The 27,513-nt window shown below is 40.4% G+C and overlaps 1 protein-coding gene across 1 annotated transcript; it reads left to right on the forward strand.

Annotated features, from left to right (window-relative positions):
* Positions 1 to 3,845: 3,845 nt before the first annotated feature.
* On the forward strand, positions 3,846 to 15,034 carry LOC119268770 (zinc finger protein BRUTUS-like). The gene is made up of 14 exons (XM_037550478.1): positions 3,846 to 4,303; positions 5,289 to 5,498; positions 7,427 to 7,621; positions 7,704 to 8,059; positions 8,666 to 8,891; positions 8,976 to 9,144; positions 9,253 to 10,494; positions 10,861 to 11,032; positions 11,112 to 11,333; positions 11,991 to 12,128; positions 13,324 to 13,558; positions 13,650 to 13,709; positions 14,437 to 14,508; positions 14,583 to 15,034. Exons 1-14 carry the CDS (start codon positions 4,022 to 4,024, stop codon positions 14,715 to 14,717), a joined length of 3,714 nt encoding a protein of 1,237 aa, XP_037406375.1. The 5' UTR covers positions 3,846 to 4,021; the 3' UTR covers positions 14,718 to 15,034.
* Positions 15,035 to 27,513: the final 12,479 nt, after the last annotated feature.

The raw sequence follows: 27,513 nt of genomic DNA on the forward strand, positions 1-27,513 counted from the left end.
ACACAAGTATTATGTTTCCGGATAATACAATTCTAGCATGAATAATAAACATTTATCATGATATAAGGAAATAAAATAATAACATTATTATTGCCTCTAGGGCATATTTCCTTCAGAACCAAGAAACATGATGCAAGGATGCAATGGTTTGAGCTCTCTACTAACGATACGATCAAGCCACCAACTTGAGAGCCCCCCTTGATAGTACGGCAAACGACCCTATAACCCGGTCTCCCAACTACCACCACGAGACCGGTAAAATAGAAAGCCTATCAAGGGCAAACCTTTGCCTTGCACATGGTCCACTTGAGCTAGATGATGACGATCTTGACTCCCTCAAGTTGGACCACCTTTCTTGATTGCGTTGGCTCGATGAAGACTAGATGATTGCTCCCCCATACTCCACTATGGATGAGCCACTCTTCGGCACATCTTCACAAGTCCATTGTCACCATAATGGACGACAAGCTTCAAGCATTTGATCTCTTCGTGATGCTTCACTTGAATTTGCACACCGTAACCTAACCCCACAAAGAACTCTCACGAAGACCATGGGTTAGTACGCGAAGCGTAATGAACAATGCTTACCATACCATGGGATCACTTGATCCCTCTGTACATCTTGTACGCTTTGTGTGTTGATCAACTTGATTCACTCTTGACTTAGTCTTGATCAACCTTGATTCTTTCCAACTCTCTTCATTTGGATGATGTCTTGAAGGTAAACATGAATGATCAAACAATCTTCTTCTTCAAGACATGCTTGCAATAAGCTCAACTCTCAAATGACCAATCTTTGGATAATTCCTTGAATAGCACCTTGGTCGACACAAACTCTCATTGAAACCAACACATGTACTCCAAGAAAAGCCTATGGACAAAACCTTCAAATATAACTCAAGGCAACCATTAGTCCATAGAGATTGTCATCAATTACCAAAACCAAACATGGGGGCACCGCATGTTCTTTCACCAGTTGTCTCAACAGCCCGACAAGCTGTGTTGGAAACTAACTAAGAATGGAGAGGTTTTGGTTAAATCCATGTACTTGGATGTTATCAACTCTAGCGCAATTCCTCGATCGAAACATGTTTGGAAAGTCAAAGTTCCTTTGAAAATCAAAGTGTTTATGTGGTTTGTACATAAACAAGTTATCTTAACCAAGGACAATTTGGCAAAACGCAATTGGACAGGTTCTACGAGATGTAGCTTTTGTGACCAACATGAATCAATCAAACACCTCTTTCTTGATTGCCCTCTGGCAAAAATTATGTGGCGGACGATTCACATAGCATTTAACGTTACTCCTCTGAATTCCATCACCATGTTATTTGGGGCGTGACTTGATGGGATAGATTTTGTCATTGAGAGACACATTCTTGTAGGAGTTTGTGCTTTGTTATGGGCAATCTGGAATTGCAGAAATGATTTGGTCTTTAACAGAATAACAAATATTCATTTTTGCAGGTTATCTTCAGAGCCACTGCGTTGATCCGTATGTGGTCGCTACTCACTCCGACGGAGGCCAGGGAGCGTTTGGTTACTGGATCTACCCGATGGGAGATGGTAGCACAAGATATTTTCAACCGGTTTGGATGACGGTCATGTAATAGGATAATCATTTAGTGTTCCAATCCTTTTATGCCAGCCGGTTGTGGCTTTTCTACTTTTGTTTTGCTCTTCGCGAGCCTTCTTTTCGTTTTTGTTCGAGACCTGAAGACTTGTCTTGGACCTTTTGTTTATTAATAATTATGGCCGTATGCATCGTTCTGACGCAGAGGCTGGGGCGAACCCCCCTTTTCGAAAAAATCAACTTACTATTCATAAGTTATCCGTAAAACAAAGTAATATTTTTCAAGCCAAAGGAGGTTCGCATTATCTGATACAACAATGAATTACACAAACATATTGGTTGGATTATTGGCGTGCTAACACTCTTCTATGACCGGAAGAGACAAAATAATGTACATTGGTGATACTAAAACGTAGATAAAAATATAAATGTTTTCACAAAATAATATACTACTCCATCCTTCCCAATATGAAGCATGCTTGAATATCCGTTCTCTAATGTACAACCTTTACTTATACTATGGCTAACCTAGTAAAAGGTAAATGAACACAAGAGTATTTTGATACAATGAAATTCTTGTATGACCAATCCATATACTCTCATGCATATGAGATGTCAAAGTTTTAAAATGATGATCACACACATAATAATGTGCCTTATATTTTAGGAAGGGACCGAGTGTGCCATACTAATTAAGCAATTCCACAATCACCTCTCCAGCAGACGAAGCCGACAGAGAGAAGAGGAGGCGGCGGAAAGGGCAAGGAACACATGAGCATGAGAAAGAGAGAGAGAGAGAGAGAATAAGAAGCATTGAAGTTGTTATCGGTTCTAAATGCAATGTTTAATCATGTGAAAAAGAGAACAAATCAAGTTGTTCCAGAGATTGCTCAAGTAATGAAGTATTCATATGATGGCATTTTCCTTAGAGACACTATGCTTTACAGAAATGGAGCGCTACGAGAGCTCATGGCAACGTCCACGTGGTGGGACCCACCCAGGGTGTGGGCTGTAGGACAACCCCCCAAACGATGGTCTCATGTGCTCAAAGTCCGGGTGCGGCTTGTCGGTTTGTTGTGTGTTTGTTGTCTTCGAGATGCACCGCTCTAATACAAGGCACCCGTACTGCCCCAGATCCAGCTCTTCCACATCGCACCCCCGCACACGCAAGAAGGCACCCACGCCGCCATAGGGCCACCACTGCGCCACCCATCCCCTTTATCTCCCGACGTCTCTCGCGGCGAGGCAATGGAACAATGCGTTGGGCCTGAAAGAGCAGGCAGTGCGAGACGCCGCCAAGGCCCTCAACGTGCATCGCGTCGCGGCGACGCTGGTTGTCCCCAAATCCGTCACGGTTCGACTACAATCCACCTCTCCCCCTCTCCCTCGGGCTAATTTCAAAAGGTAGATCTGAACTCCAAGCAAAATCATGAGCTTTCCTCGAAATTGTTTTTGTTGGTCATACATGGTATGGATTTGTGGCGAGTTTATGGAATTTCTAGATGTTGCCAAATGAGTTAATCTTCTATGTCCTCGGGAAGAAGTCGTAGAATTCATCGGTATTTTATCTTTCGGTATAATTTTCAATCTAAAAAGTGTGCGTGCTTGATTGCTCGAGTACCATTAATTTGCTATGTCCCATGGTGCTTGTGGATTTACAATTCATTTAAAGTTAGAGGATTACTCCATATGCTAACCAAACAAAATTTTCGATGTCTTGGTGACTGTTCACACCTTGGTCAATCAGATTGTTCGCTTATGGAGCTTTCTTATTGTTTAGTAATATAAAATTATACATCTTTACCAAAATAACACACCTCGTCCTATTCATACTTAATCAATGCTATAACCCACATTGTGCTTTTTCATGCGTTCTACTATCTCCCAAGGACAAATGGCACAAATCCATGAAAATAGTCTCTTTCAGATGGGCCCATTCTATTTCAGACTTCCTGATTCTTTCCTGCTTCAATCTTGTATAATAGTTGCAATTTTTCCATCTGAGAATACCTAACCAAATACTCAAAATATTCAGAACAAACAACTGGGACAACAACAACGTGTCCTCAATCCTAGGTATAAAAAATAATCACAGAGACAAGAAGGCGAAAAAATAATTTCAGCATGTCATCCTATAGAAGGCCTAATCAAACACCGAGAATACTTTCAAAACAACAACTACAAGAAGAGCAGTGTCTCCTCAACCTAGTCTTCTCCTAGCCTCCTAGGTAGAAAAATAACCACACAGAGGACAAGAAGAGGGGAAATAAAAATAAATAAGTTCAGCACGGCGAGCGAAAGAGACCCCCGCAGAAGCCAACGCGACGCCAAATCCATTCCTCTTCCCTCTCCACAGGCTGAGACGAAGCCAACCGAAGCGAGCACGAACACCCTAGGCGCGCGCGCTCAGAGCCGTGGCGGAGTCGTCGGGCTCGCCGTAGGCAGCGGATGGCGACGCCCACGCCCATGGCAGGCGAGGGGACGCTCGCCGCGGTGATGCCGCTGTTGCCGCCCCCGCCACCGGCGGCGGAGGCGGCCGCGGGGTCGGCGGCCGAGGCGCCGATGCTGATATTCCTCTACTTCCACAAGGCGATCCGCGCCGAGCTCGAGGGCCTGCACGGCGCTGCCGTGCGCCTCGCCACGGAGCGCGCCGGCGACGTGGGGGCACTGGCCGAGCGCTGCCGCTTCTTCGTCAACATCTACAAGCACCACTGCGACGCCGAGGACGCGGTACGGCCGCTGCCCCTCTGCAGAGCTCCGTTTTGTTTGAGGCATTTCGTTTTCCTCCGTTTTACCCCCCTGTAGCTGGTGTGAATTTGGGTATGGGCTATGGAGATGCGTGGGCGCGTACGAATATTGGTGCTGTTTTGGGTTTAGGGTTGGGGAATTGTTCCCTTCGGTCTGAAGGAGCTGGGCGGGGTTGGGATTGAATCGTTCGACCACTGTTAGGATCTGAATCCGGTGGACTCCATACCATGATGTTGAATCTTCTTCGGGTAGCTTTTGATGCAGCAGTGGACAGTATAAGGTTGTTTGGCTGAATCAGCCTATGCTCACATGAATAATTTGTCGCACTTTTTGCCCTTCTGGCTTCTGATGTTGACATAAGGAGATGATGCCCAAATTGTATAAGCCATGATACAAAAGCCTCCGTTCAATTGAAACCACAATGGTAATTTTGATATTGACATCATCATGTGAGGCCTTCTCTTTCTTGCTTCCATGGTGATGTTTTCTCACTTTCATTAGAGCACAACGGAACTTTTACGGATCGAGTCGGATAGAGCTTTCTTAGTTTCAACCTGTTAGAGTCAGGGGCTAATGGAGGTCAGGTCCTTCCTAGACTTTTTTGCTTAAATCTTGTTACCCTGCAGAATGATAATAGATCATCAGTATTCTTTAGTGGCAGAGAGTCTAACTGACAAGTAAATGCACCTTGATGTCCTATTTTCCCTCGAATGCCGCAAAAATAGAAGTTCTGTTTTGAAGCACAAAAACGTTAGTGCTGTTGTAAACTTCTTTTACCTTGACCATTTTCTTCATGGGAAGAGCTGTCATAGTTGCTTGTTCAAATCTGTTTTGGCAATCTATCTTTCTAATGCTTTATTGTTTATGCTTTGCTTTTTAGAAATATTGTGCAGTTTAGTTATGAGTTCATCATATCATATTTTTTGTACTAAAAACATGCTCATACTTTTTGGTTTGACAATTGCAGGTTATCTTTCCAGCACTTGATATACGAGTCAAGAATGTCGCTGGAACGTATTCTCTAGAGCATAAAGGCGAAAATGACCTCTTTACCCAGCTTCTTGCTTTATTACAACTCGATATTCAAAATGACGATGCTCTTCGGAGGGAACTTGCATCCTGCACAGGAGCCATACAAACGTGCCTCACCCAGCATATGTCCAAGGAAGAAGAACAGGTCAGTGCCATATTTCCTTTTTAAACGGCCTCTTATCATATTAAGCAGTTCATATCCAACTAGATAAGGAAAACAGTATGCTGCTCAGTATCTTATGTTTGAACCAATTTTGTTCTAGGGCAAGTGCATTCTATGACAGTGTCACCATTCAAAAGTTGTTCTTAATGCCTGTTTGTGCTCTTATTAGGCATTCTATGAAGGTGCTCATTTGTTGTAATCGTGTCGAGAAGTCCTTAGCAAAATCATCTTATTACTAGGCTGTCCAACTTTCTTGCCCCTTTTTACAACATTTGAATGCTCACGATCTCCTTTATGACGGTGCTAACGGTTATAGGATGGCAAATCAAGCTGGCAAGCTTTTACTTTTAAGTATTTTGAGTGATTCTATGATATACTTTCCTGTTATTACCTTGATGTCAGTAAGGATAGGTGCAAACAGAGAAGTGATGGTAGTGGGACATATGTGGTCTTCTAGTTGCTACTCTACCGTCATTGTTTTCTCAAGTTATCACCAAGGGTTCGTATGCCAGTTTCTGTATTCTGATTAAAGGGTCACACAGCTCTCGGTGTCATGCAGGCATCTTGGACTGTATTACTCTTATTCTGCATTTTTGAAATCCCGGACTGCATGTTCTGATCAGAAGTGTTTACCTTATATGTGGATCCCATTTAAATAAGCTACATCAACCTGTGCACCTACACGGGCTGCATATAAACAATACTTTATACATCTTAACGTAAAGGGGATTCTCTAAGGATATTTGATGCATTTTTCTATCTGATTACACTTTTACACATATCCCTTTGCCATGCTCTGATTGCCTTTTTTCTACTACAACTCTTAATTTGTCAAGTGAATATTCCTCATCTTGTGATATGAAATCCGGCTGTTGTAAATTAATGGCAAGCCTCTGACTAGTAAATCTTTCATACTCCCCCCTCCCACAATTTAAGACGGTTTTTGCAAGCTAACATAGCTTGCAAAAACGTCTTATATTATGAGAGGAGGGAGTAATACATAATGATTTTGATTTTATTATATTACTTCCTGAAATAAATGGCAGTTGTAAATTCAATTACATTTTAAATTTGATCCTACCGTTATGATTGGCATCAATTACTCATTTTGTCTTTCATGATGACATGTATGCTTTAATGTTTGATATTTTTGGAATTATTCTTAATTAGGAGCCCTTGTTCTTTTCGTGATGAAACTAGGAGTATCTTGTATATACATCTATCTCTAAATTGGGATTTTCACTTTATTTTGAATTTTGATCTGCACTGTAGGGTACATATATACAATTATTTACCCATCTCTCTCTTCTGTCTCAGTTTTTTAGGTGCATATACATCTAACTTTAAAGCCAAAATCCATGTGTGTCCCACAGCACAAACATATGCTTTTTCCCCCTGATATTTCCAAAAATGTCATATGAAACCTAGTGCAAAGTGTAATATTATTATGCAGGGGCCTGCTGCAAGGTGACACAAGTGGCAATCTACCTGGTGTGAAGTGCAATTTACTCTAATTCTGATGATGTTGGGCAATGTGTGGTGGCTTGAAGGGAGCCTCCATTTAGTAAATATAAAATTGTGTGTCTGTTCTTGTTTTCCTTGCTGTTGCACTCTAAAGAGGCTGCCCAACATCGATCAGAAGCTTTGACTAATTGTTTGTTTGAGTAATATAATCCAGATAAACAAGTGGGACAGCTGGGTTGCAATATTAACTTGCATGAACTAGATCTTTGGGAGTAAAGAAAATGTGGCAATTTTTTTCTTCGGATTATGCTCTTTGCATGGTCATGTATCTTTTGTGGTGTCTGCATCCTAAAATCATATCTAGATGATGTGATTACTCAAGATATTTGGTGTTGGTGACTGATCGTATTTCATACCTATTGGTGGCTGATCATCTGATTTTCTAGGTCTTCCCATTGCTTACCAAGAAATTTTCATACGAAGAGCAGTCAGATTTAGTATGGCAGTTCTTATGCAACATTCCTGTAAATATGCTGGCAGAGTTCCTTCCGTGGCTCTCAGCTTCTGTTTCATCTGACGAGCATCAGGATATTCGTAACTGTTTATGTAAAATAGTTCCTGAAGAGAAACTTCTTAAACAGGTCTCACAATTGCGCCTCTTTACTGTTTCTGGCAATAACTTGCTTGTTGTCCTGTTAAATTTGAGTTTTAAAATTTGTGAAGGTTGTATTCACTTGGATCGAAGGGAAAGCAACAAGAGAAGTGGCACAGAGTGTTGTCAGTGATAATTTGGAAAGAAGTCATTGTTGCAAGGATGCTTCCTTTGTTAATCAAGCGGAGAAACTTATTTATCCACTTGAACAGTCTAAAGTTGGGCATATAAAGTATACAGAATCTAATGATTGTCAGGCTGACAGGCACCCCATAGATGAGATTTTATATTGGCATAATGCTATCCGTAAAGAATTAAATGATATAGCAGAGGAGACAAGAAGGATGCAGCAGTCTGGAGATTTTGCTGATATATCAGCCTTCAATGCGAGACTTCAGTTTATTGCAGATGTGTGCATCTTCCACAGGTATTTAGTTTTAATCTTCAATTATTCACACTTTAATTTAAGATTTTATTGTGCAACTATGTATATACACTCCTTTTTAATGCTGCTTTTCTATGTAAGTTGACATTGAGTATACCATTTGTTTGTTATTAATAATATAATTGGCACTCCCATTCATCATTTGTAGTGTTACACTGTTTGCCTTGCTTAACATACCCTGCCTGCTGCTTGGGTAGTTATGTGGCTTATGCACTATTTTTGACATCGTGGTGCACTGGTGGCTTTTGCACTTTTGCTACACACGAGTTTGATTTTTTTTATCCTAGTATGGTACAGGTGATTACATACACTTGAGCAAGCAGTATCACAAACGTGCTAATTCTCCTAAATTTAGGAACTGTTTAACTGAGAATAGTTCTGCACATATGTATTATTGTTTTGTTGTACATAAAGGTATATTTTTCTGTGCATGTATTGGTGTCATGCTAGTCACACCTTGTTGTGTACTAGAACTTGTTTTCTCCTGGTTCGTTTTTGACACTTTTCACCAGTAAAACAGAACGTTCTGAAAGTAGACTATGTACCTTCTTTAATTTCACCTGTTGCATTTTTTATTATTATCTACAGTATCGCCGAGGATCAGGTTGTATTTCCTGCAGTCAATAGTGAGCTGTCCTTCGTGCTGGAGCATGCTGAAGAAGAGCGTCGATTTAACAATTTTAGATGCTTAATTCAGCAAATCCAAATGGCAGGAGCAAAATCAACTGCAGCAGAGTTTTACTCTGAATTGTGTTCACATGCTGATCAGATAATGGAGGCAATTGAGAAACACTTCTGTAACGAAGAAACCAAGGTTAGTACTTCGTAGTGATGTTTCTGTGCCACTGGAATTATTGCTTTGTCTGTCAGAATGTCATCTTTGGTTTAATTTACCTAGGTGCTTCCCCAAGCTAGGGTTCTTTTCTCTCCTGAGAAGCAAAGGGAACTTCTATATAGAAGTCTTTGTGTCATGCCATTGAAGCTATTGGAACGTGTTCTACCATGGTTGGTGTCAAAACTGAGCGATGAGGAGGCATCTTCTTTTCTTCAGAATATGCGCTTGGCAGGTCATCTCTTTACTCTGATTATTTTAAGTTATTTTCTTTATACATTATACTTAGCTTTGAAGTTTTCATTGGGAATTCAATGTTTGCTGAAAGATTCATGTGAAACAGCACCATCATCTGACACCGCATTGGTCACTCTTTTCTCTGGTTGGGCATGCAAGGCTCGCTCAGAGGATAAATCCAATTCTGGAGAATATATATGCTTAACATCAGGGGCAGCAAGATGCCTGTTGGATGATGTAGAAGAGCTGAAAAAGTGTCAATCATTCTGCCCATGTGCTTCACGTATCAGTGCAGATGTTGCTCTTCATCTGGAAAATGAAAATGGTTCTAGGCCAGGCAAGCGAGGAAATGATGCAGAATCTGTTCCTGGTACTAATGGAAGTCACTGCTCTCAAATTACTGACACTGTAGCAAGTCCATGTAGCAAAAAACCTTGTTGTATTCCTGGGTTGAGAGTAGACACGAGCAATCTTGGCATCGGTTCACTGGCTTCTGCAAAGTCCTTTCTCTCCCTGTCATACAATTCTTCTGCGCCCTCATTATATTCAAGCCTTTTTTCATGGGACACAGATACAGCATTGTCTTGTTCCGATGGCATCTCAAGACCAATTGATACCATATTCAAATTTCACAAGGCAATTCGCAAGGATTTGGAGTACTTAGATGTTGAATCTGGAAAGCTCATCGATGGTGATGAATCTTGCCTTCGCCAGTTCATTGGAAGATTTCGTTTATTGTGGGGTCTTTATAGGGCGCACAGCAACGCTGAGGATGAAATCGTGTTTCCTGCTTTAGAATCAAGAGAGCCATTGCACAATGTGAGCCATTCATACACTCTTGACCACAAGCAGGAAGAGCAATTGTTTGAAGATATATCTAATGTTCTCTGTGAGCTTTCACAGCTACATGAGAGCCTGAACCAGCCACATACTGAAGCGAATGAAGCAGAGAAACACTATTTGAATTCATGTAATGTGATTGATTCGACTAGAAAGTACAATGAGCTTGCTACGAAGCTTCAAGGAATGTGCAAGTCTATCCGGGTTGCCTTGTCTAATCATGTCCACAGAGAAGAACTTGAGCTGTGGCCATTGTTTGATAAACATTTTTCGGTGGAGGAACAGGATAAGCTTGTAGGTCGTATAATTGGTACAACAGGTGCTGAGGTTCTCCAATCAATGCTACCTTGGGTTACATCAGCGCTTAATCAAGAAGAACAGAACAAGATGCTGGATACATGGAAGCAAGCAACTAAGAATACAATGTTTGGTGAGTGGCTAAATGAGTGGTGGAAGGGAGTTCCAACACCATCTGATTCTTCGTCAGAGGCATCCCCCATTCCGGAAGGTTTGTGCTGTTGGTCTCTTATGGCTTTGCCCTCTATTATTAACAATGTTTTCAACTGCATTGCGCCCCACGTGTTAATACCATGTTTGTTAGTCTAATCTACGGTCAAAATTTGGCACAAAATAGGAAGGTGACCAATAAACCCAGACAGAGGTAGTAGTTGAAAAAACTGCAGTATTATCAGAATATTTAGAAAATAGTTTGTTGCCTTCCTGGTGTTATTCTAATACAAAATGACACACATTTGATGCATGTTTGACCCTTTTTCCCGGTATCTGATGCTTGTTTAGTTCGGAACTAGTTCTAAGATGGGTTCCTTTCTTTCCAATGATTCTTTCTTTGATAACTATAATTTGCCATTTACAGACAGTCATTCACAAGACAAGCTTGACCAGAATGACCAGATGTTCAAGCCTGGCTGGAAGGACATATTTCGAATGAACCAGAGTGAACTTGAGGCAGAGGTTCGAAAGGTTTCACGGGATCCAACACTTGATCCAAGGCGAAAGGCCTATCTAATCCAAAATCTCATGACCAGGTTTGTCGTCTTGATATTTCAGTGAACAAATTGTTAAGAAATATATTAATAGAATTTTATTGACACATGTGTACCTTAGCCGCTGGATAGCTGCTCAGCAAAAGCTACCGGATCCAAGATCAGAAGAGTGTAGTGAAGGTGCCGGTATACCTGGATGTTGTTCTTCTTATCGTGACCAGGAGAAGCAAATATTCGGTTGTGAGCACTACAAACGGAACTGTAAGCTTGTTGCCGCTTGCTGTAACAAGCTGTTTACATGCAGATTCTGCCATGATAAAGTTAGCGACCATACAATGGAAAGGTGAATTCTGTATTATGCAAGAACACTTATCTTGTTACCCTGAAGGGTATTTCTATTGTTTGATCACACTTTCTGTAAGCCCAATTTCAAACTGCTAATCAGCTCTAGTAAAAAAAAGAAGATACATAGGAAACAGATAGAAACATGCAGTTTTTTTGTCTTCATATAAAAAGCATAAAGTTACCTACATTTTGTGATTAGTTATTTCATTCATATTTCAATTGATTTCTTATTTATCCCTTTTCTTGCTTAGTTGGCTTTGCTTGTTCATATGTGGTTGCATTGCTGAGATGAACAAATACGCATCAGCTCTGTCTGAGCTGATACGTTTTCTGTTCCTTGACCATTGTATTTACGTTCAGAATGCCGTGGCAGTGCTTCACCTATCTATAATACTCCCTCCGTCCCAAAATTCTTGTCTTAGATTTGTGTAGATACGGATGTATCAAGTCACATTTTCGTATTAGATGCATCTGTATCTAAACAAATCTAAGACAAAAAATTTGGGACGGAGGGAGTATATAAAAATGAGGACCAATGAGTATAGTTTCTTGTGTTCTTGAAAAGAAACAAATGACTTCCCTACTGTACGTTCTTTCTTCTAGACGGTTGCAATCATATCAAATGTAAATGTGCCAACATTACTTCTGCCTGTAGGAAAGCAACACAGGAGATGATGTGCATGGTATGCTTGAAGGTTCAACCTGTCGGTCCGAATTGCCAAACTCCATCTTGCAATGGACTATCCATGGCAAAGTATTACTGTAATATCTGCAAATTTTTTGATGACGAAAGGTAACATTAGCCAACATCATTGAAAGCTCATACTTTCTCTGCTATATAATTGGCACTGGGATTTCGAATTTTTTGGGCCATCGAACAACTATCCCAAATTATTGTTTACGTTTTAGTTTCTATGTATTTTTTTGATATGTAGCCATCTCCACGTCCAAATTCAAATTCAAATTCGGATTAGATTACATCAAAAACTGTCATTGACATTATTTATATCTGACATATATCGAATGTACATATATTCGTATAAAAAGACTCATATGTATCTGTAGTCAGTAATAATCTAGCCCACATGCAAATCTGAGTTAAGTTTTGTACGCCTGATAGAGCAGCATAAGAAGTATTACTGTCATTAGTTTTATAAGATATTTACAACAGGAAATAATTAGTGCAAACCAGTTCCGTTCACCAGTTGATAGTCATCATCGGTAAACATACAAAATAGTCTGTCGAATGTACTACCTTTTGAATTTAAGCTAAATGTTGATTAGTGTTAGGAGAAACGACAGCGAGGGATTCAATGTCCATGATTACCTTTAAGGGAACGATTAGTGCAAACCAGTTCCATTCACCAATGAATAGTCATCATCTGTAAATAAAATAGTCTGTCGAATGTACTACCTTTTGAATTTAAGCTAAAAGTTGGCTAGTGTTAGGAGAAATGACTCTGAGGGATTCGATGTCCATGATTACTTTAATCTTCCACACTTTTTGTAAGTCGTCAGAGAATGAGATTTTTTTTTCTCCTAGCTTTTGATTTCCTCAAGGTATACTTACTAATTGGCTTCATCATGAAAATTGCATTAACAGACCCTTAAGAAGAAACAGTGTCGCGTTTGCTCAACTTTTAGATATTTGGATGTCACCTTGGGTTATTTTTGCCAATGCTGTGCTCAGTTGTTCAAATGCAATAACACAAGCTAGAACCTGTTGGTTTCCCAAGTGGCTATGTTGTGTCATACTCCCTCTGTTCCTAAATACAAGTCTTTTTAGAGATTCTAATATGGACTAAATACGGAGCAAAATGAGTGAATCTACACTCTAAAATATGTCTATGTACATCCGTATGTAGTCCATATTGAAATCTCTAGAAAGACTTATATTTAGAAACTGAGGGAGCAGTTTACATTGGACATTGAAATACCGTTTCCATGGCAAGCAATTGGGCCCCTTCTAATGCTGGGATATTTTACAGGACTGTCTACCATTGTCCGTTTTGTAATCTGTGTCGTCTTGGTAAAGGTCTTGGTGTTGATTTCTTCCATTGCATGAAGTGCAATTGCTGCCTTGGAATGAAACTAACAGAACACAAATGTCGGGAGAAGGGGCTAGAGACAAACTGTCCAATCTGCTGTGACTTCCTATTCACATCAAGCGCGGCAGTTAGAGCTCTTCCTTGTGGTCACTTCATGCATTCAGCTTGCTTTCAGGTATTAGCAAGTAAAATAATAATTTGTTTTTCTGATAATATATATCTGGCTACTGGCTGTCAAAAATGCTTCTGACAATTGTCAACCCCAGGCATACACTTGCAGTCACTACACTTGTCCTATCTGCTGCAAATCCTTGGGAGATATGGCGGTAAGCTGCAGTACTTTTACGGCATTGCAAATCTTTGCATTTATGGTAATGAAGTTAATCTTCATCTCGAGTCCCATGAGTGTTTTCATGTCTTAGTGAAAACTATTATTTCTCCTATTTTGCTCTTCATCTAGAGGGCATTCCAGTAGCTGATAAGTGATGTTTCTTTAAGCGTGAAACAGACACATTTTTCATTACTTTGATACCGGAAGCATGTACCTCCATTCGAGACTACACAATCAAATGTTTTATCTCTTCAGTTGTATGATTAGTCTCCCACTGACAATACAATGCTGATTCCTGACACCTGAGGGTGACTTTACTTGTGGTCTTGTTATTTAAAATAGTTCCTAAGATGCAAAATGAAGACTGTTTTGGTATTTGGGGAATTACACAGTAGGACATTTTGCTCGAGTCATGTTGAGTGACTGAATGTAATGTAGAGAAACTACAGTGGTATTGGTATCTGAAAAAAAGAAGAGGAAGCATTTTAAATTGTTGCCATTTTATGAGATGCCAATTGAAAATTGCCAGTTCCATTTTGACTTGTTTGAGATCTAGCTTCCGATCAGTTAGCTCCCGTGAAACTATTTTCTCCAATACTTTAACGTTACCATGGCAGTCTCAGAATAGTATGGACATTCTGATGTTCTTCTGTGGTTAGTTATTCCTTGGAGTGTGGGTTGTGAGCTGCTTGTTATTTATTTCTCCATTTGTCTATGTACAGGTGTACTTTGGCATGCTTGATGCGTTGTTGGCTGCTGAAGAGCTTCCCGAGGAATACCGCGATAGGTGTCAGGTATTCACGTTCTGTTCTTGTTTCATTATTTTCATATGCTGTTGTATTTATGTTCTGTTGCATTATTCATGCAGGACATTCTTTGTAATGACTGTGAAAGAAAAGGGAGATCTCAGTTTCATTGGCTGTACCACAAATGCGGCTCCTGTGGTTCTTACAATACCAGAGTTATCAAAACTGATACGGCAGATTGTTCTACCCCAAACTAGCGAGGGGAATATTCTTTCTTTTTTAGTTTTTGTCTCTGTAAATATAGTCTTACAGAACCTTGTGTAGAATAGCTACCATATTTTTTCATCCCATAGCCAGTCATTTTTGTCAAGCATAGCGTGCAATTTACTAGGTCTAGTGCTATAATCTGTAAAAATGGACATGAGCCTGACTTCATCCTGTCAGGTGCATCCTGCCTGCACTAAAGGCTTAGCATCCATGCCAAAGTATACAGTATACAAGTGTACCTGTACACAAATACCGACAGTCCTGACTTCTGTGTTCAACGGTTCCGAAAGACCATTTTCGAGCAAGATTCTTACGTTCCTTATATACACAGCTATTTTATATAAAAATATACATAGCTATTTGAAATGAGTACCATTTTAACCTTCTCTTCAAAATATTTCAATTTCGGTCGCTTGGATGGGTGAGAATCCTGCCTAAGCAAATCCTTTTTATTCCATCTTTCTAAAGATGATTGACTGTATACAAATATAAAGAATACTCTGCCCGTGGCATAATATAAGATCTTAGGGATTTCTGTTTTCATGCCCCGCATTGCTTAGCCCTTAGTTTTTGCCCATGCTCATTTGTAGTCCTCATTTTTGCCCTCTACGTGCGGCCCACCCTTACAAAAGCCCAAACAGGGGTTTGTCATTGGGTCAAATGCTTTGACCGTTACATGATGCGGTTACTGACGCGTGGGACACCCCTTGTCAGCGGCAATGCGGTCGTAGGTGGGCTTAGTTATTGACACGTAGGACACCACCTACGGGCCCATTTGTCGCGTTTGTACGTGGGCTAAGTTACTCACGTGTGGGATACGCCCTACAAGCCCATTTGTCAGCGGCAACGTTGTATGTGGGCTAAGTTTTTTTGGATGTGCGTGGGCTAATTTATTGACGAGTGGGACACTAATTGTCAGCGCCTGCGCAGTCGTATCACGTATGTGGGCCCAGAGCAGAATGAGCGATAAAAAAGATGCTTCCTCTTATGCCAGGAAGGGTACTCAAACTCGAGACCACCCGCTTATAGAGCGCTGACCTAGTGCTCTACATGTGTTTATTAACCAACGATTGAGTATCAGTGTTGGGGAACGTAGTAATAATTTAAAATTTTCCTACGTGTCACCAAGATCAATTTAGGAGATGCTAGCAACGAGAGAGGGGGAGTGCATCTTCATACCCTTGAAGATCGCTAAGCGGAAGCGTTACAAGAACACGGTTGATGGAGTCGTACTCACGGCGATTCAAATCGCGGAAGATCCGATCAAGCGCCGAACGGACGGCGCCTCCGTGTTGAACACACGTACAACCCGGGGACGTCTCCTCCTTCTTGATCCAGCAAGGGGAGAGGAGAAGTTGAGGAAGAGCTTCGGCAGCACGACGGCGTGGTGGTGGAGCTTGTAGTTCTCCGGCAGGGCTTCGCCAAGCACTACGGAGGAGGAGGTGTTGGAGAGGGGGAGGGCTGCGCCAGGGGAAGAGTGCGGCTGCCCTCCCACCCCCTTCTATTTATAGGGTGAAGGGAGAGGGGGCCGCCCCTCCTAAGATGCATCTAGAGGGGGGGGAGGGGGCAGGGGGGGGGTGGGGACTTGCCCCCTAAGTTAGGTGGGAGGCGCCCCCACCCCCTAGGGTTTTCAACCGTAGGCGCCTTGGGCCCTTGGGGGGGGGCACCGGCCCACTAGGGGCTGGTTCCCACCCTTGTTCAGCCCACTTGGCCCACCGGGGCAGGTGGCCCCACCCGATGGACCCCGGCCACCTTTCGGTGGTCCCGGTACAATACCGATAACCCATGAAGCCATTTCGGCGATTGAAACTGGACTTCCCATATATAAATCTTCACCTTCGGACCATTCCGGAACTCCTCGTGACGTCCGGGATCTCATCCGGGACTCCGAACAACCTTCGGTAACCACATAGTATTTCCCATAACAACTCTAGCGTCATCGAACCTTAAGTGTGTAGACCCTACGGGTTTGTGAACCATGCAGACATGACCAAGACATCTCTCCGACCAATAACCAACAATGGGATCTGGATATCCATGTTGGCTCCCACATGTTCCACGGTGATCTTATCGGATGAACCACAATGTCGAGGATTCAATCAATCCTGTATACAATTCCCTTTGTCTATCGGTATGTTACTTGCCCGAGATTCGGTCGTCGGTATATCTATACCTCGTTCAATATCGTTACCGGCAAGTCTCTTTACTCATTCCGTAACGCATGATCCCGTGGCTAACTCCTTAGTCACATTGAGCTCGTTATGATGATGCATTACCGAGTGGGCCCAGAGATACCTCTCCGTCATATGGAGTGACAAATCCCAGTCTCGAATCGTGCCAACCCAACAGATACTTTCAGAGATACCTGCAGTGCACCTTTATAGCCACCCAGTTACGTTGTGATGTTTGGTACACCCAAAGCATTCCTACGGTATCCGGAAGTTGCACAATCTCATGGTCTAAGGAAATGATACTTGACATTAGAAAAGCTTTAGCAAACGAACTACACGATCTTGTGCTACACTTAGGATTGGGTCTTGTCCATCAAACCATTCTCCTAATGATGTGATCCTATTATCAACGATATCCAATGTCCATGGTCAGGAAAGCATGACCATCTATTGATCAACGAGCTAGTCAAACTAGAGGCTTACGAGGGACATATTTCGATCTATGTATTCACACATGTATTACGATTTCCGGTCAATACAATTATAGCATGAACAATAAACAATTATCATGAACAAGGAAATATAATAATAACCACTTTATTATTGCCTCTAGGGCATATTTCCAACAGTCTCCCACTTGCACTAGAGTCAATAATCTAGTTACATTGTGATGAATCAAACACCCATAGTGTTCTGGTGTTGATCATGTTTTGCTCGCGGAAGAGGTTTAGTCAACGGATCTACGACATTTAGATCCGTATGCACTTTACAAATATCTATGTCTCCATCTTGAATATATTCATGAATGGAGTTGAAGCGACGCTTGATATGCCTGGTCTTCTTGTGAAACCTGGGCTCCTTGGCAAGTGCAATAGCTCCAGTGTTGTCATAGAAGAGAGTCATCGGGTCCGACGCATTGGGAATGACTCCTAGGTCGGTGATGAATGATACGTCTCCAATGTATCTATAATTTTTGATTGTTCCATGCTATTATATTATCTGTTTTGGATGTTTAATGGGCTTTAATATGCACTTTTATATTATTTTTTGGACTAACCTATTAACCGAAGGCCCAGTGCAAATTGATGTTTTTTTGCCTATTTCAGTGTTTCGTAGAAAAGGAATATCAAACAGAATCCAAACGGAACGAAACCTTCATGAGGATCTTTTTTTGGAACAAACGCAATCCAGGAGACTTGGAGTGGAGGTCAAGGAAGCAATGAGGCGGCCACGAGATAGGGAGGCGCGCCCAGGGGGCAGGTGTGCCCCCACCCTCGTGGGCCCCTCATAGCTCCGTCGACCTACTTCCTTCGCCTATATATACTCTTATACCCTGAAAACATCGAGGGGAGCCACGAAACCACATTTCCACCACCGCAACCTTCTGTACCCGTGAGATCCCATCCGGGGACCTTTTCCGGCGATCTGCCGGAGGGGGATTCGATGACGGAGGGCTTCTACATCAACACCATAGCCTCTCCGTTGATGTGTGAGTAGTTTGCCACAGACCTTCGGGTCCATAGTTATTAGCTAGATGGCTTCTTCTCTCTCTTTGGTTCTCAATACGAGTTCTCCTCGATGTTCTTGGAGATCTATTCGATGTAATTCTTTTTGCGGTGTGTTTGCCGAGATCCGATGAATTATGGGTTTATGATCAAGATTATCTATGAACAATATTTGATTCTTCTCTGAATTCTTATATGCATGATTTGATATCTTTGCAAGTCTCTTCAAATTATCAGTTTGGTTTGGCCTACTAGATTGATCTTTCTTGCAATGGGAGAAGTGCTTAGCTTTGGGTTCAACCTTGCGGTGCCCTTTCCCAGTGACAGTAGGGGCAACAAGGCACGTATTGTATTTTTGCCATCGAGGATAAAACGATGGGGTTTATATCATATTGCTTGAGTTTATCCCTCTACATCATGTCATCTTGCCTAATGTGTTACTCTGTTCTTATGAACTTAATACTCTAGATGCATGCTGGATAGCGGTCGATGTGTGGAGTAATAGTAGTAGATGCAGAATCGTTTCGGTCTACTTGACACGGACATGATGCCTATGTTCATGATCATGCCTAGATATCATCATAACTATGCACTTTTCTATCAATTGCTTGGCAGTAATTTGTTCACCCACCGTAATATATGCTATCTTGAGAGAAGCCACTAGTGAAACCTATGGCCCCGGGTCTACTTTACATCATATAAGTTTCCGATCTACAATTCTAGTTTACTATTTATTTTACAATCTTTATTTTCCAATCTATACAACAAAAATACCAAAAATATTTATCTTATTATCTTTACCATATCTCACTTTTGCAAGTGGCCATGAAGGGATTGACAACCCCTTTATCGCATTGGTTGCAAGGTTCTTATTTATTTGTGCAGGTACTAGGCGATTTGCGTGTAGTCTCCTACTGGATTGATACCTTGGTTCTCAAAAACCGAGGGAAATACTTACACTACTTTGTTGCATCACCCTTTCCTCTTCAAGGGAAAACCAATGCATGCTCAAGAGGTAGCAAGAAGGATTTCTGGCGCCGTTGCCGGGGGGATTTGCACCAAGTCAAGTCAAGATTTGATCTCCCGTCAACTAGCCAATTTCTGGCGCCGTTGCCGGGGAGAGCTACACTCAATTCAAGGCATACCAAGTACCCATCACAAACTCTTATCCCTCGCATTATATTATTTGACATTTGCCTCTCGTTTTCCTCTCCCCCACTTCACCCTTGCCGTTTTATTCGCCTCTTTTTCGTTCGCCTTCTTTCGCTTGTCTCTTGTGTGATTGTGTGTTGGATTGATTGTTTGTCATGATGGCTCAAGACAATACTAAATTATGTGACTTTACCAATACCAACAACAATGATTTTATTAGCACTCCGATTGCTCCTCTTACCAATGCTGAATCTTGTGAAACTAATACTGCTTTGCTGAATCTTGTCATGTAAGATCAATTTACTGGCCTTCCTAGTGAAGATGCCGCTACCCATCTAAACAACTTTGTTGTTTTATGTGATATGCAAAAGAAGAAAGATGTGGATAATGATATTGTTAAATTGAAGCTATTTCCGTTTTCGCTTAGAGATCGTGCTAAGACTTGGTTCTCTTCTTTGCCTAAAAATAGTATTGATTCATGGAATAAGTGCAAATATGCTTTTATCTCTAAGTATTTTCCTCCCGCTAAGATCATCTCTCTTAGAAATGATATTATGAATTTTAAGCAACTTGATCATGAGCATGTTGCACAAGATTGAGAGAGGATGAAATTAATGATACGTAATTGCCCTACACATGGTTTGAATTTATGGATGATTATACATAATTTTTATGCTGGATTGAATTTTGCTTCTAGAAATCTTTTAGTTTCGGCCGCGGGAGGCACTTTTATGGAAATCACTTTAGGATAAGCTACTAAACTCCTAGATAATATTATGGTTAATTATTCTCAATGGCACACCGAAAGATCTACTAGTAAGAAGGTTCATGCGATAGAAGAGATTAGTGTTTTGAGTGGAAAGATGGATGAACTTATGAAGTTGTTTGCTAATAAGAGTGTTTCTTCTGATCCTAATGACATGCCTTTGTCCACTTTGATTGAGAATAATAATGAATCCTTGGATGTGAATTTTGTTGGTAGGAACAACTTTGGTAATAACACGTATAGAGGAAACTTTAATTCTAGGCCGTTCCCTAGTAATTCCTCTAATAATTATGGTAATTCCTACAACAACTCTTATGGAAATTTTAATAAGATGCCCTATGATTTTGAGACTAGTGTTAAAGAATTTATGAATTCGCAAAAGAATTTCAATGCTTTGATTGAAGAAAAATTGCTTAAGATTGATGAGTTGGCTAGGAACGTGGATAGAATTTCTCTTGATGTTGATTCTTTGAAACTTAGATATATTCCACCTAAGCATGATATCAATGAGTCTCTCAAAGCCATGATAATTTCCATTGATGAGTGCAAATAAAGAACCACTAGGATGCGTGCTAAGAAAGATTGCTTTGTGAAAGCATGTTCTTCTAGTTTTCATGATAATAATGATGAAGATCTAAAAGTGATTGGTGTGTCTCCTATTAAATCTTTGTTTGCCAATATGAATCTTGATAAAGATGGGACTCGAGATGAGTCAACTTTAGTTAAAAGGCATCCCAATGATTTGGAGTTTTTAGATCTTGATGCAAAAACTAATAAAAGTGGGATTGAAGAGGTCAAAACTTTACATAGCAATGAACCCACTATTTTGGATTTCAAGGAATTTAATTATGATAATTGCTCTTTGATAGATTGTATTTCCTTGTCGCAATCCGTGTTAAATTCTCCTCATGGTTATGATCAAAACAAAGCTTTTACCAAACATATCGTTGATGCTTTAATGCAATCCCATGAAGAAAAGCTTGAAATAGAAGTTTCTATCCCTAGAAAACTTTATGATGAGTGGGAACCTACTATTAAAATTAATATTAAAGATTATGAATGCTATGATTTATGTGATTTGGGTGCTAGTGTTTCCACAATTCCAAAAACTTTGTGTGATGTGCTAGGTTTCCGTGAATTTGATGATTGTTCTTTAAATTTGCATCTTGCGGATTCCACCATTAAGAAACCTATGGGAAGGATTAATGATGTTCTTATTGTTACAAATAGGAATTATGTACCCGTAGATTTCATCATTCTTGATATAGATTGCAATCCTACATGTCCTATTATTTTTGGTAGACCTTTCCTTAGAACGATTGGTGCAATTATTGACATGAAATAAGGAAATATTAGATTCCAATTTCCATTAAGGAAAGACATGTAACACTTTCCTAGAAAGAAAATTAAATTACCTTATGAATATATTATGAGATCCACATATGGATTGCATACCAAAGATGGCAATACCTAAATCTATTCTTGCTTTTATGCCTAGCTAGGGGCGTTAAACGATAGCGCTTGTTGGGAGGCAACCCAATTTTATTTTTGTTCTTTACTTTTTGTTCCTGTTTAGTAATAAATAAATCATATATCCTCTGTTATGATTGTGTTTTTATGTTTTAATTAATGTTTGTGCCAAGTAAAACCTTTAGGATCTTCTTGGGTGATTGTTATTTGATCTTGCTGAAAAAACAGAAAGTATGCGCTCACGAGAGTAATTTTCCTTTTTTACCAGAGAGCGATAAAATACCAATTCCAACTGCAGTAGACCAATATACAAATTATTTAGGACATTCTAATTTCTCAGGATTTTTGGAGTTACAGAAGTATTCGAAACGTACATATTTTTACAGACTACTCTGTTTTTGACAGATTCTGTTTTTAGTGTGTTGTTTGCTTATTTTGATGAATCTATGGCTAGTATCGGGGGGTATGAACCATAAAGAAGTTGTAATAAATTAGGTTTAACGCCAATATATTAAAGAATGAGTTCATTACAGTACCTTAAAGTGGTGGTTTGTTTTCTTATACTAACAGAGCTCATGAGATTTTCTGTTGAGTTTTGTGTTGTGAAGTTTTCAAGTTTTTGGGTAAAGATTTGATGGAGTTTGAAATAAGGAGTGACAAGAGCCTAAGATTGGGGATGCCCAAGGCACCCCAAGGTAAAATTCAAGGACAATCAAAAGCCTAAGCTTGGGGATGGCCCGAAAGGCATCCCCTCTTTCGTCTTCGTCTATCGGTAAATTTACTTGAGGCTATATTTTTATTCACCACATGATATGTGTTTTGCTTGGAGCGTCTTGCATGATTTGAGTCTTTGCTTTTTAGTTTACCACAATCATACTTGCTGTACATACCCTTTTGGGAGAGACACACATGAATCGGAATTTATTAGAATACTCTATGTGCTTCACTTATATCTTTTGAGCTAGATAATTTTGCTCTAGTGCTTCACTTATATCTTTTTAGAGCACAGTGGTGGTTTTATTTTATAGAAATTATTGATCTCTCATGCTTCACTTATATTATTTTGAGAGTCTTTTAGAATAGCATGGTAATTTGCTTTGGTTATGAAATTAGTCCTAATATGATAGGCATCCAAGATGGGTATAATAAAAACTTTCATATAAAGTGCATTGAATACTATGAGAAGTTTGATACTTGATGATTGTTTTGAGATATGAAGATGGTAATATTAGAGTCATGCTAGTTGAGTAGTTGTGAATTTGAGAGATACTTGTATTAAAGTTTGTGATTCCCGTAGCATGCACATATGGTGAACCGTTATGTGATGAAGTCGGAGCATGATTTATTTATTGATTGTCTTCCTTATGAGTGGCGGTCGGGGACGAGCGATGGTCTTTTCCTACCAATCTATCCCCCTAGGAGCATGCACGTAGTACTTTTTTTGATAACTAATAGATTTTTGCAATAAGTATGTGAGTTCTTTATGACTAATGTTGAGTCCATGGATTATACACACTCTCACCCTTTTACCATTGCTAGCCTCTCTAGAACCGCGCAACTTTCGTCGGTACCATAAACCCACCATATACCTTCCTAAAACAGCCACCATACCTACCTATTATGGCATTTCCATAGCCATTCCGAGATATATTGCCATGCAACTTTCCACCATTCCGTTTATTATGACACGCTTCATCATTGTCATATTGCTTTGCATGATCATGTAGTTGACATCATATTTTTGGCAAAGCCACCGTTCATAATTTCATACATGCCACTCTTGATTCATTGCACATCCCAGTACACTGTCGGAGGCATTCACATAGAGTCATATTTTGTTCTAAGTATCGAGTTGTAATTCTTGAGTGGTAAGTAAATAAAAGTGTGATGATTTTCATTATTAGAGCATTGTCCCATGTGAGGAAAGGATGATGGAGACTATGATTCCCCCACAAGTTGGGATGAGATTCCAGACGAAAAAAAGAGGCCAAAAAAAGAGAAAAAGGCCCAAATAAAAAAACGAGAGAAAAGGAGAGAAGGGACAATGCTACTATCCCTTTTCCACACTTGTGCTTCAAAGTAGCACCATGATCTTCATGATAGAGAGTCTCCTATTTTGTCACTTTCATATACTAGTGGGAATTTTTCATTATAGAACTTGGCTTGTATATTCCATGATGGGCTTCCTTAAAATGCCCTAGGTCTTCGTGAGCAAGCAAGTTGGATGCACACCCACTTAGTTTCTTTTTGAGATTTCATACACTTATAGCTCTAGTGCATCCATTGCATGACAATCCCTACTCACTCACATTGATATCTATTTATGGGCATCTCCATAGCCCGTTGATACGCCTAGTTGATGTGAAACTATCTTCTCCTTTTTGTCTTCTCCACAACCACCATTCTATTCCACTTATAGTGCTATATCCATGGCTCACGCTCATGTATTGCGTGAAGATTGAAAAAGTTTGAGAATATGAAAAGTATAAAACAATTGCTTGGCTTGTCTTTGGGGTTGTGCATGATTTAAATATTTTGTGTGATGAAGATAGAGCATAGCCAAACTATATGATTTTGTAGGGATAGCTTTCTTTGGCCATAATTGATTGGTTAGTATGCTTGAAGTATTATTATTCTTATGTCAATATTAACTTTTGTCTTGAATCTTTCGGATCTGAATATTCATGCCACAATAAAGAAAATTACATTGAAAATTATGTTAGGTAGCATTCCACATCAAAAATTCTGTTTTTATCATTTACCTACTCGAGGACAAGCAGGAATTAAGCTTGAGGATGCTTGATACGTCTCCAACGTATCTATAATTTTTGATTGTTCCATGCTATTATATTATCTATTTTGGATGTTTAAATTCCTTTAATATGCACTTTTATATTATATTTGGAACTAAACTATTAACCGAAGGACCAGTGCAAATTGCTATTTTTTTGCCTATTTGAGTGTTTCACAGAAAAGGAATATCAAACGGAATCTAAACGGAACGAAACCTTCGCGAGGATCCTTTTTGGAACAAACGCAATCCAGGAGACTTGGAGTGGAGGTCAGGGAAGCAACGGGGCGGCCACGAGGTAGGGCGGCGCGCCCCCCACCCTCGTGCCCCCCTCGTAGCTCCACCGACCTACTTACTTTGCCTATATAGACTCTTATACCTTGAAAACATCCAGGGGAGCCACAAAACCACTTTTTCACCACCGCAACCTTTTGTACCCGTGAGATCCCATCCGGGGACCTTTTCTGGCGATCTGGCGGAGGGAGATTCGATCACGGAGGGCTTCTACATCAACACCATAGCCTCTCCGATGATGTGTGAGTAGTTTACCACAGACCATCGGGTCCATAGTTATTAGCTAGATGGCTTCTTCTCTCTCTTTGGTTCTCAATACAAAGTTCTCCTCGATGTTCTTGGATATCTATTCGATGTAATTCTTTTTGCGGTGTGTTTGCCGAGATCCGATGAATTGTGGGTTTATGATCAAGATTATCTATGCACAATATTTTTTTCTTCTCTGAATTCTTATATGCATGATTTGATATCTTTGCAAGTCTCTTCGAATTATCAGTTTGGTTTGGCCTACTAGATTGATCTTTCTTGCAATGGGAGAAGTGCTTAGCTTTGGGTTCAATCTTGCGGTGTCCTTTCCCAGTGACAGTAGGGGCAGCAAGGCACGTATTGTATTGTTGCCATCGAGGATAAAAGGTGGGGTTTATATCATATTGCTTGAGTTTATCCCTCTACATCATGTCATCTTGCCTATTGCATTACTCTGTTTTTATGAACTTAATACTCTAGATGCATGCTGGATAGCGGTTGATGTGTGGAGTAATAGTAGTAGATGCAGAATCGTTTCGGTCTACTTGACATGGACGTGATGCCTATGTTCATGATCATGCCGAGATATCATCATAACTATTCACTTTTCTATCAATTGCTCGGCAGTAATTTGTTCACCCACCCTAATATATGCTATCTTGACAGAAGCCACTAGTGAAACCTATGGCCCTCGGGTCTAGTTTACATCATATAAGTTTCTGATCTACAATTCTAGTTTACTATTTATTTTGCAATCTTTATTTTCCAATCTATACAACAGAAATACGAAAAATATTTATCTTATTATCTTTATCAGATCTCACTTTTGCAAGTGGTCGTGAAGGGATTGACTACCCCTTTATTGCGTTGGTTGCAAGGTTCTTATTTGTTTGTGCAGGTACTAGGCGATTTGCGTGTAGTCTCCTACTGGATTGATACCTTGGTTCTAAAAAACTGAGGGAAATACTTATGCTACTTTGCTGCATCACCCTTTCCTCTTCAAGGAAAAACCAAAACATGCTCAAGAGGTAGCAATGAACTCCTTCATCCAGACTGCTTCCTGTGCTGCCTCCGAGGCAGCTATGTACTCCGGTTCACATGTAGATTCTGCCACGATGCTTTGCTTGCAAGTGCACCAACTGACTGCCCCACCATTCAAAATATACACGTATCTGGTTTGTGACTTGGAGTCATCCAGTTCTGTGTTGAAGCTAGCATCGACGTAACCCTTTACGATGAGCTCTTCATCACCTCCATGAACGAGAAACATATCCTTAGTCCTTTTCAGGTACTTCATGATATTCTTGACCATTGTCCAGTGTTCCATGCCGGGATCACTTTGGTACCTCCCTACCAAACTTACGGCAAGGTTCACATCAGGTCTGGTACACAGCATGGCATACATAATAGACCCTATGGCTGAGGCATAGGGGATGACACTCATCTTTTCTCTATCTTCTGCCGAGGTTGGACATTGAGCCGTGCTCAATTTCACACCTTGCAATACAGGAAAGAACCCTTTCTCGGACTGATCCATATTGAACTTCTTCAATATCTTGTCAACGTATGTGCTTTGTGAAAGACCAATGAGGCGTCTCGATCTATCTCTATAGATCTTGATGCCTAATATGTAAGCTGCTTCTCCAAGGTCCTTCATTGAAAAACACTTATTCAAGTAGGCCTTTATGCTTTCCAAAAGTTCTATATCATTTCCCATCAATAGTATGTCATCCACATATAATATGAGAAATGCTACAAAGCTCCCACTCTCTTTCTTGTAAAAACATGCTTCTTCATAAGTCTGCATAAACCCAAACGCTTTGATCATTTCATCAAAGCTAATGTTCCAACTCTGAGATGCTTGCACCAGCCCATAGATGGAGCGTTTGAGCTTGCATACCTTGTCAGCATTTTTAGGATCAACAAAACCTTCCAGCTGCATCACATATAATTCTTCCTTAAGGAAACCATTAAGGAATGCCGTTTGACGTCCATTTGCCATATATCATAATCATAGAATGCGGCAATTGCTAACATGATTCAGACGAACTTCAGCTTCACTACGGGTGAGAAGGTCTCATCGTAGTCAACCCCTTGAACTTATCGGTAACCCTTAGCGACAAGCTGAGCCTTATAGATGGTCACATTACCATCTGCGTCAGTCTTCTTCTTAAAGATCCATTTATTCTCTATGGCTTGCCGATCATCTGGCAAGTATGTCAAAGTCCATACTTTGTTTTCATACATGGATCCTATCTCGGATTTCATGGCTTCAAGCCATTTGTTGGAATCCGGGCCCGCCATTGCTTCTTCATAGTTCGAAGGTTCACCATTGTCTAGCAACATGATTTCCAGGACAGGGTTGTCGTACCACTCTGGTGCGGAACGTGT

The sequence above is a fragment of the Triticum dicoccoides genome, chromosome 3A (genome assembly GCF_002162155.2).
Source record: "Triticum dicoccoides isolate Atlit2015 ecotype Zavitan chromosome 3A, WEW_v2.0, whole genome shotgun sequence".
Lineage (NCBI taxonomy): Eukaryota > Viridiplantae > Streptophyta > Magnoliopsida > Poales > Poaceae > Triticum > Triticum dicoccoides.